Source organism: Lineus longissimus, chromosome 10 (assembly GCF_910592395.1).
Source record: "Lineus longissimus chromosome 10, tnLinLong1.2, whole genome shotgun sequence".
In the NCBI taxonomy this organism is placed as follows: domain Eukaryota; kingdom Metazoa; phylum Nemertea; class Pilidiophora; order Heteronemertea; family Lineidae; genus Lineus; species Lineus longissimus.
In genome coordinates, this window is record NC_088317.1 from 10,452,471 (window position 1) to 10,463,619 (window position 11,149).

The following is an 11,149-nucleotide window of genomic DNA, read 5'->3' on the forward strand; positions in this document are numbered from 1 at the left end:
TCTGATGCTGTGCTACAGCTAGGCCTACTAGGGTATGTCTCCCCTTGGATTTATTTCAATTATTATATTTTGTCTTCGATTTCGAGTAACCTATGCGTACCATAAATGACATATGCCTAATAGTATGTATTTTTCTGGATGAGCGCAGAGTGTGTCCACTATAAATCCATCCAGTGGGCCTGTGTTGGACATTTATAGACATGGTTGTGACTCCAAGACATGTAGAGACGAGTTCGTGACTCGGAGAGACGGGTTGTCCATAATGAGGTGAGGTTGTGACTCTGAGACAGGTTGTGCATGATGAGACAAGGTTGTGACTTGCAAGGTTGTGATTCTGGAGACAAGTTCAAGAATGTAAACTAGGGAGTGGTGTCTGCTGTCTACTTTGTTATCTATTTTGAAATTTTTTGAAAAAAAAAGATTTATCTACATGTAGGCGTAGTGATTGTACAGCTGTTTGTATCAAGATATAAAGTAGTGACTGATGAATGATGAATCATTCATAATTTTTTTTTCTATTTTCAGATACTAGGTGCTGATACCCATTGTCTTCGCTGAATTTGGTAGCTGTTGTAGTACTGTAGTATTGAATTTGCCTCCCCATCAAGGAATCGCCTTGTATCTATTCTATTCCATAGCACCATCTTGATCAGGGATTCCCGTGTAATTTTTTTACTTGTTTACCAACTCTTTGTTGTTGTCTTTTCTTCAGTGCAACTAACACCATCCCAAACATTTGACTGCATCAACACACTAGCCCTCCCTCCTGTTCACCAGTTCAGCTGAGCGCCAGGCCCTTGGGCCTCTTGTTTTAGCATTTTGCGGGGCATTGTGTCGCCCCTCAATCACAATTCGTTAGCTTCCGTGTAGCGTACAGTGCATGTGTATGTGCATTTTACTTAGTGTACGCACGGGTGAACATTTTACATAGTAAGTGCACCCACAATTAAATATTCGGGAATCACTCCTGTTACGATATAACTGTATAGTGAGACCGAGTTGTGTCCCCCTCTATATTCAGTAGTTGGTAATAAACGTATTTGCACCAACACTGAGTCGTCTCAATCAATACGAGCCCTATCTAGCTCACGGACTCGTAACATGGTGACAGAAGTGGTGAAGGTTCGCCAGATGGAGATTCTGTAGAGCTAGTTCGTCAGTGAAATAGCCGCCTCAAGCCCCCACACTTCGCCTCTCAAATTCTAAAAACGTGCTCGCCTGGAAGCAGCCATTGTTACAGCCAACCTTGACCTAGGCTCAAAGTAATGACACTTTCGTAGTACCTGGCACGCTCGAATGTACTTCTGAAACCTCGTCTCCAGGACTAATCGATACACTGTTTAAATGGACACACTACATGCGAACATGTACGAAGCTCAAGCTGAAAATGCAGTTCCTGCCAATCCTGCCCCTCCGATCATACAGAGTTCAGTTCCACTTCCCCACAAGCTAGATGTCAAGGGAAACCTTTCCCAGAATTGGAAACGTTGGAAACAAGTATGGAACTCTTATGAGATCGTCACAAATCTCAGAGTGCAAAGTGATGAATACAGAACTGCGACATTCGTCACTTGTGTCGGCCCAGAGGCCCTAGAGATTTATAATTCCCTACCATTCGAGGAAGAGGAGGACAAACAGGATATAACTAAAATCATTGATTTAATGGAAAATCATTGTCTCGGTGTAACAAACACGATCTATGAACGGTACATATTCAACAACCGTGACCAAAAGTCTGGTGAAACGATAGATGAATATTGTACACAACTAAAGTCCCTCGCGCAAACTTGTGAATTTCTAAATCTCAAGGATGAACTGATCCGAGACAGAATTGTCTGTGGCATCTCGGATGATGGTGTCCGCAAGAAGCTCCTACAACAGAGCAAGCTGACATTAAAGTTGTGCATTGACATTTGCCGTGCAGCTGAGACCACTACCGCTCAAGTCAAGGCGATGAAATCTAGTACAAGTGACTCTGTGCTTAAATTCTCAAGCAGAAAATCCTCTAAAGGTTCTTCAAGAGGTCAACATAATCGTGGAAGAGGTGGAAGCTCCAAACATGACTCTAAAACTCAAATGACTCTGAAATTTGACTGTAGATATTGTGGCTATAAACATGATAAAGACAGGAACAAGTGTCCTGCACTTAACGAAACATGTAACCTTTGCAATCGCGTTGGGCATTTCAGCCGCAAATGCCACTCTAGAAGCGCAAAAGAAAAGTCGCGAAACAAGCATGTTCATGCCCTCGATGATGAAACTACCGACGAAACTGAAACTGACACGGATGGGGACATCTTATCTATCAATAACTCAAACAAGGGTTACAAGCGCAAAATATTCGCGAACATGTGTCTCGGTGAGAAGGGCGAGTGCATCACTAAATTTCAAGTTGACTGTGGTGCCACCTGCAATGTAATTAGTGAACTAGATCTGCCGCTTGGAACTAAAATTAGCCCCACCGATAAAATTAGCCCCAACTTACTACTTACAGCTCAGATAAAATTGTGCCGATAGGCAAGTCGGTTCTCAAACTCACAAATCCGAAAACTCTAAAGAAGCATCGCACTGAATTCGTGATTGTTGGTGGAAAAGCTCAACCAATCATAGGTGCTCGCACAGCACAGCGCATGAAGTTAATAGAGGTACGTCATGACAACATTGCTGCGATAGACTCTAGCCATGGCCTCACAAAGGAGGATCTGCGCAAGCGTTTCCCGGAAGTATTCGACGGAGGCATTGGTCGCTTTAAAGGGGAACCGCTTTAAAGGGGAACCGTCTCGAAATTGACGAAACCGTTCCGCCTGTCAAACAGTATGTGCGCAAAGTACCAATAGCACTCAAAAAACCGCTCCAGAAGGAACTAGACAAACTTGAAAGCCTCAACATCATCAAAAAGGTGGACTCTCCCACAGATTGGGTCTCCAGTCTAGTTGCCGTCAAGAAACCAAATGGAACCTTAAGAATCTGCATTGACCCCAAACCACTAAACTGTGCACTAAAACGGAGCCACTATCCATTACCTGTGGTGGACGACTTACTGCCCGAGCTCGCCAATGTGAAGGTATATTCCGTCTTGGACGTCAAAAATGGGTACTGGCACGTAGAACTTGACGAACCATCCTCGCTTCTAACTACATTTGGGACCCCCTTTGGGCGCTTTAGGTGGTTGCGACTCCCATTCGGAGTGAAACCCGCGTCTGAGATCTTTCAGCGCCACCTCGACCAGGTCATAAATGGCGCAAAAGGTGTTGAACTGATAGCTGATGACATGCTCATAACTGGAGAGGGAGACACTATAGAAGATGCTATCAAGGATCACGATCAAAACATCATTTCTCTACTCGAACGCTGCAGAGAGAACAACACAAAACTTAACTGGGACAAGCTCAAGTTCAAACTTTCAGAAGTTGATTTTAGTGGACACTTGTTCACAACGAACGGACTCAAAGCTGACCCTAAGAAGGTCGAAGCCATCGCTAACATGCCAAAACCCACAGATGTTGCTGGAGTACAGCGTCTCATTGGCATGATAAACTACCTGTCCCGATTTCTCAAAGGCTTATCAGACGCCTGCGAACCGCTCCGAGAACTAACCAAGAAAGATGGTATCTGCCCATTCCGCCTCAACCTTATTCGCCTTATCCAATTTTGCCTTCTCCCATTTAGCCTTCTCCTAACTTGCCTTTTCTCAATCCGCCTTCTACGATTTCGCCATCGTCTTATCTCGCCTTTGTTCCAATTGGCCTTCTTCCTAACTCGCCTTCCTCTCATCTTGCCTCATCCTAGTTTGCCTTTTCTTATTTCGCCTTTGTCCTATTCTGCCTTGGTTCCATCCTGCCTTATCTCATCTTGCCTTTTCTTGATTGACCTTTATGTCAATTCGCCTTCTTCCCGTTTTGCCTTCTCCCGTTTCGCCATATCTCACCTCGCCTTTTATCAATCCAAAAGTTGGTTTTGGAGATACATGTAAGCTTACATGTAGATGGTTCAGAAGTTATGAAGATTTGAAAATATTGGTAATTAAGCAACAGCCTTGGGTAGGGTACCAAAACATAATTCGTGGAAACACTCTTATATGAAAGATTGGCCCCACAAACATGGGTAAAACATGGGTAAAAGAGACAAAAGTCTTTTGTAATATGGTATGTAATGTAATATGACTATAATGGCTGAGAAGTTATCTACACTTGTAATTTTGGCAATGTCCACCGGGTTTTGGTTGCGGGTACCCCCGAATGGACCCTAGAAGCCCTTCAACACTGTTGAAGACACTTTCATATGAAAGATTGACTCAACAAACATGGGTAAAGACACCAAGTTTGTTGCAAAGTAGGAAGAAGGCGAAATGGGAAGAAGGCGAAATAATACAAAGGCGGGGCGGGTAAAGGCGAGATAGGATGAAGGCGAATTAGGACAAAGGTAAATTAGGACAAGGTGAAATAGGAGAAGGCAGATTAAGACAATGGCAAACTGAGACGAAGGCAAGAATGGATAAGGCAACTTGTGATAAGGCAAGATAAAACAGAGGCAAAATAGCATAAGGCGAAAAATGAAAAGGCGAAAAAAGACAAAGGCGAGATAGAATAAGGCGGATTGGGAAGAGGCAAAATTGGAAAAGGCGAAATAGGAGAAGGCGAAATGTATATTTTTTAAAGGCAAAATGGGAAAAGGCGAAAAAAGACAAGGCGAAATGGGCATGAACCAGAAAGATGCCGAATGGTTATGGACTGCAAACCACGACGCTGCCTTCGAAAAGTTAAAACACTTGACAACAACAGCTCCAGTGCTCAGATACTTTGATGTCCATGAAGACACCACCATACAATGTGATGCGTCCGACACTGGCTTGGGTGCAGCCATAATGCAAAAGGAACAACCTGTTGCCTACGCTAGCAGGGCTCTCACGTCGGCCGAGCGCAATTACGCTCAAATAGAAAAGGAGTTACTGGCCATTGTTTATGCGACAAAGAAGTTCCATCAATACACGTATGGCCGAAAGGTGATAGTTGAATCAGACCATCGCCCATTAGAATCCATCCAGAGAAAACCCCTTTTGTCAGCGCCAAAGCGATTACAACGAATGCTTCTCAGCCTTCAAGCGTACGACATCGAAATCAAGTACAAGAAAGGAAACGAAATGTTTCTAGCAGACACACTAAGCAGAGCCTATCTCCAGAGTGAAGACCACCATGACACCCGTCAGAATGTTGTTCTACAGTTCCAATCAATTCGAATGACAGACTACACACCAATCTCAAGTACAACACTCAGAGAAATTCAACATGCCACACAGGATGATGAAGATCTCCAGGAACTCAAGTCTGTCATCCTGCAAGGGTGGCCAATCAACAAACGAGACTTGTCAACTGCGTGCACGCCCTACTTCAACATCAGAGATGAGTTGTCTGTGGAGAACAACATAATATTTCGAGGACAACAGCAATGCCTAGTTCCAAGATCTATGCGACGTAAAATCCTACAACGCCTGCATCAATCACATGATGGCATAGAAGCCTGCCGAAGAAGAGCTAGAGACTGTGTATACTGGCCTGACATCAATGCTGAGATAGCCGCTTTGATCGAACAATGTGATACTTGCCAGACCTTCATGAGAAAGCAACAAAAGGAAACACTACAACCACACCTGATACCTGACCTGCCTTGGACAAAAGTTGGTTCAGATCTGTTTTCCATCAATCAGGAGGACTACCTTGTTTGTGTAGACTACTACAGTGATTTTTTCGAACTAGACAAGCTACAAACCAAAACAGCCAGTGAAGTGATTGAAAAGATGAAAAGCCACTTTGCACGCCATGGAATCCCTACAGAAGTAGTTTCTGATAATATTCCATACAATGCCAAAGACTTCGCCACTTTTGCCAAAACATATGGATTCAAACACACCACCATATCCCCTGGACATTCACAATCAAATGGCAAAGTAGAAAGCGCAGTGAAAATCGCGAAACGTCTGATAAAGAAATCCCTCCACTCAAGAACAGACTTACACCTATCGCTTCTACAGATTCGAAATACCCCAACAGAAGGCATGCAAAGTTCTCCAGCACAGCGCCTGTTTAGTCGTCGTACAAGGATAGGACCCAGCTACCCATAACAAACATTCAGTTAAAGCCAAAGACTCTGGAAGACGTCAACAGCAAAAAGAAGAAGAAAATCGCAAAGCAAGTCCGAATCTATGATGCAAAAGCAAAGGACCTCCCAGAATTGAAAATTGGTAACAACGTCCGCGTACGATCCATCCGACCATATCAAAAGGAATGGCAGAAAGGACAAATAGACAAGCGCAATGATAGATCGTATGAACTTCTTATGGATGATGGCACTAAGATTCGCAGGAATAGAAGATTCATTCGCGCAACCTCCGAACCGTTCACTACTAGTATCAGACCTGATCAAGACACCGAACCGCCACTTGTGTTCGATGATCATCACAACACATCAGCCCCTCCAAGCTCAGTGGACAAACCCCCACGCGAGAATCACTCTCCATCAGATGACGCTCCCATGGAACATCCGCAGCTCCGCACAACTCGTTCTGGACGCACTGTGAGACGGCCAGACAAGTTAAACTTATAATGCGCGCCAAGAAACAACTTAAGCGTTCATTGATGACACCTTTACTTCCGCCATAAGACTAACGTCGGAGTAAAGTTATAGCCTATTTAGTATTATAATTAATATAATATACCCGCACACGTATATCCTCTGATACGTATATCCGCGCACTAAAGTCGTGTATCTACAATTTCATAGTCTATGATTATCTTTGTTGATGTGGTTACTTACCATAACTTTCGACTAGCCGCAGATTGCGATGATTTGTTTAATTTTCTTTGTTTATGTGGTTACTTACCATAACTTTCGACTAGCCGCAGATTGCGATGATTTGTTTAGTTTTCTTATAACTTTGACTTTCAATATTGATTATTAGCATTTCATTCTATTAGTAAGTGCTCTCTTACATTATAGCTAGCTTGGCCATTGGACTCCTCTAAACAAAAGGGGATGTTACGATATAACTGTATAGTGAGACCGAGTTGTGTCCCCCTCTATATTCAGTAGTTGGTAATAAACGTATTTGCACCAACACTGAGTCGTCTCAATCAATACGAGCCCTATCTAGCTCACGGACTCGTAACAAATCCTATTCATATTCAAATAACGATGCCAGCTCGCTGTGAAGGGTTACCGCTGGAGACGTGTCCGTACCAAGCGAAGGATAACACGGTCTTATGGAGATCCTGTGACCTTTGGCTTTGTCCTAAGTGCGAAGAATCGCGGGCGAACGGCCCCGTGGATACGTCCAGTACGCTAATGCCGACCTCGACAAATCTGGCGACAACGAATTCGATGGCGACGAAACTAGCTAGTTTGGCAGAGCTATCTGGAGCGAAGGACAGTCCGAATCTAGTGCAGGTTTTTATGAACTCTCTTGACATTATTTTTGCATATGCTCAGAATGACATTAAAGTGACCTGTTCACGACAAAACGACCTATCTGACGCAATAGTACAGCCTCGCTTTCAATTCCCGCGCAAATGATAATCAGAACGAGGATGAATGAAACATGGCGCTCCGCTGTCAATCATTGCGTGACGTCACTACTATGGAATTTTACTACGAAACTCATGAATGAATGACCACGTGATCCTGGCGATTTGACAAATAGGTATCAAATTGGCCCGATGATGGTAGTGAAACGAGGCAAATTATGTAATGCGTGTATGGGTATACCTTTACTTAGTAATAGAAACCTTGAAACGAAGATGGATGCTGAAGAGAGCGGGAATTTTTATCGATTTCTGTCATACTTGCGGAACCAGAGCCCGAGGAGTTATCGGGAGCCGACGAAAGCCGTGCTGGTGCAGATGACCTGGAGAAATGGATGCTCGACATGGGCTTTAGTCCACGGCCACGTTCGGCCAGCCCGGTGTCATCGCCCCTAGCCGGACCATCTGAAGCACACGAGGTGGAAGCCGGCGCGATTAGGCCCGTCGGTCCATTGCCGTTAGCATTGAGCACTCCCCAGCGTTTGCCAATTTCCCTGACTAGCGCGGGAGCCGAACGTCTGCCAACTCCTCGCCCCTCAATAATCCCCAGGCCTAGTCCCTCTACTGCTGCTGCTGGATCCTCAACAGTATGCAAGTGCAGGAACATGTGCGCGACGAAATCATGTCCATGCAAGTAGGCGAAGAAGCAGTGTCACGATATTTGCAAGTGCCTGAACACCAGATGCAAGAACCGGGGACAGGTTGGTTTATTTTTCCTCATTGTTCATTGTTATTGCCTCTATTTTTCAAGCATAAACCAGGGTGACCTTATAGAGAAACTCAAACTTCCAGTGTAAAATAACACGAGAGGTTCCAATTCTCAGTACTGGCCTGTTTTGGCTTTCTGCCGTCGTCCGTCACATCCAGAATTTTTCAAGTTTGATTGGCATATCAGAGGAAATTCAAACTCAAACTTTTTACACAAAAATCTTTTTTTTTTTAGCTGTTGTTCATTTTCATACAGCTGGCTAAAACATATGCATTTACACATTGTACATTGTATATATTTAAATAGTAATATTTCTTATTGTTACAGATTCAACATTCAACCCGATGCAAGACAGAGGGAAAAGTAGCAGCCCCTACTTCAAAACGTGCCTCAGCTGCCCCTGCAGTTGCCCTAAATTTATCAATACACCAGGTAATATGTGATACTAACCTCATTACTTTATTTAAAACCAAAAAAATAAATGAATGCCTGGACTACTCTTTAGCAAAGAAATTCACAAAGTAATTATTTATAAATCCCTTGTATTCAAGCTATGAAGTTTTACACATTCATGCCTTCGGTATAAAAGTTAATTTCTTACCATAGGATTAAGAAGATCAACCAGATGAGCAGATACCCCAACAACCTGACGCTCAGATTCCACAGGAAAGATACTATTACTTGAAGTTTTTCACTAATAGACATATATTGGAAGACAAAATTAAATACATACACAAATAAAATGTAGTTAGTTGCATTACACGTCCATGCCTAGTTATAAAAGTTAATTTCTTACTCTTAGGATCAACAAGTTGAGCAGATGCCGCGACAACCTGACTCTCAGATTCCACAGGTAAGATTGTATCTATTTGAAATGTAACAAGTATTCTTAGTATAGTACTAGCACACATGTGTTGGACTACAAAATTGATTGTGCAAAGCCCAATTTCACTGGATCGCCACAGAAAAGCTACACATGGCCCCAGTGGGAATTTGGTATCCGTTAAATTAGGGTGGATGAACAGTAATATCAAAGGAGCCCAATGGCACTAACATGTAATTTGATTACGTTTAGTACAAAATACTAGTAATCACTGGGACTGAGCGTAGCTTAAATTGCTCATGATTTTTTTAATTGCAGGATTTAATTGAAGCCATGACCAACCCTGAAGTGTGGGGATTCGTTCAAGCTGATCTAAATGACCAGCCTGAGCTCCTCAACCGCTTGGTTCGCTACCATGAGGAAAACCAGAGAATGGTGAACAATCAGCCCCACCAACCTATTCCTACTAATCTGCCACGTAATTGCAAGTGTGGACGCTGTAGGCAAATGCCGACCGTACGTGAGCAAGTGTGTTGCGGACTAAAGTGGCCAAAGTGTAAAACTCTTGATGACAACATTATACAGATTTGCCTGAATCAGAATGTCTTGATAGTCGCACACAGAAATGTGCAAGATATCCTGGCTGGGCCTGGGGAAAGGAACAATAGAGCTATGAGACATGCTTCGTATCGGCAGTATGTCCTCTTCAGTTATGGTCATTTGGGTAAGGGAGAGAGGGTTGTTATTCCTTCATGTGTAGCCCTAATGATCAGACAGCACTTCCCTTCCCCAGATGGCCGCTACACTGGATTTTTGCCCGGACGTAGGCTGATGTAAAACTATTCTTTCCTTTTGAAAAGCCTCAGGTGAAAGTCTTTCCCTAGGTTTTCAAATCACATGGAACGGAAATGAGAGCGTGCAATAAATGGTTTCACCTAGTCAGTCAAATTAGTCACCTTTGGAGAGTCTATGGTAGAGTAATAAAAATATAACTATTATTTTTATTTTGTTAATTTCCGAGTCTTGACTTCTTCTTCTCCACAAGATCAGCTGTTGTGATGCCTTGAACAGGAGCAATATTTGGAGCAATGTTCTTCGGATGATCCGGGGGCAGTTCCACACGAGCCTTCAATTGACCAGGGTGATATCTTCTTTCTAAAAGCAGCATATACTTCAAGGACATGTAAAGAAGAGAATTCAAATATACATTTACAAGTAACACAAGAACGTAATGACAAAAGTTAGGCAGACTGCAAGTACAAATTGGACTCGAGAATATTGTCCTGAACACACACCTATTTCATTATCATGCTTGGATGAGGATGCATTATGCATTTACTATACTAGTACACTGCATTGCATATTTTTGAATAAGTATAGTATACCCTTTACACTGGTAACCATGGCCACTGCCCAGCAAATAACCTACCTGTGGTAGTCGTAATCCTTGGGTTCTTTCTTGTAACGTAAGACCCATCTTGCACCTCCCTTCGAATAGCCTTTGGTTACGACAAGACGATCATCGTGTCTCTTCACCTTGCGGTGAATGTGGTGATTGTAATCAATGGCGGCAAGTTTTGTTCTGGTCAACATTGTGTTGTATCTAAAAGAAAACATGTCATTGAATGGTATATCTAGATATGTATACAACTATCCTACATGTATTACAATATAATTTAACGTGTCCAATGCTTTGTCATGAGAGTGACATTTTCTGTCTCTGAAACAGCACTTCAAGTGAGAACAAAATTACAATGAACTTACTCAAAGTGAGTCCTCTTGGAAGCCTACATCGTGATGAGGCCATTGAAGTTCTCAAGTGGACCTGTATGATGGAAGCCAGTGTAGTAATGGAGCTCCTTCATCAGTTTTTTGGGGTAGTTGTAGAACAAGAAACACAGAAACGAAACAGAAACACAGAAACGCAGAAACGAAACGCAGAAACGAAAATCAAACGGGTTTTCATAAAAGTTGGAATCAAGCGGCACGCCGATACTTTCCTTGCCCAATCCGTTGTTATTGTCGTTTAAAAGTAAAATCTGA

The 11,149-nt window shown here is 42.9% G+C and overlaps 1 protein-coding gene across 1 annotated transcript; it reads left to right on the forward strand.

Annotated features, from left to right (window-relative positions):
* Window positions 1–1,365: 1,365 nt before the first annotated feature.
* LOC135494308 (uncharacterized) lies at window positions 1,366–9,774 on the forward strand. The gene is made up of 9 exons (XM_064782221.1): window positions 1,366–2,372; window positions 2,495–2,645; window positions 2,816–3,608; window positions 4,659–5,944; window positions 6,130–6,570; window positions 8,611–8,715; window positions 9,086–9,136; window positions 9,425–9,584; window positions 9,692–9,774. The coding sequence occupies exons 1-9, from the start codon at window positions 1,366–1,368 to the stop codon at window positions 9,772–9,774; spliced, it is 4,077 nt and encodes a 1,358-aa protein (XP_064638291.1).
* The last annotated feature ends 1,375 nt before the right edge of the window (window positions 9,775–11,149 follow it).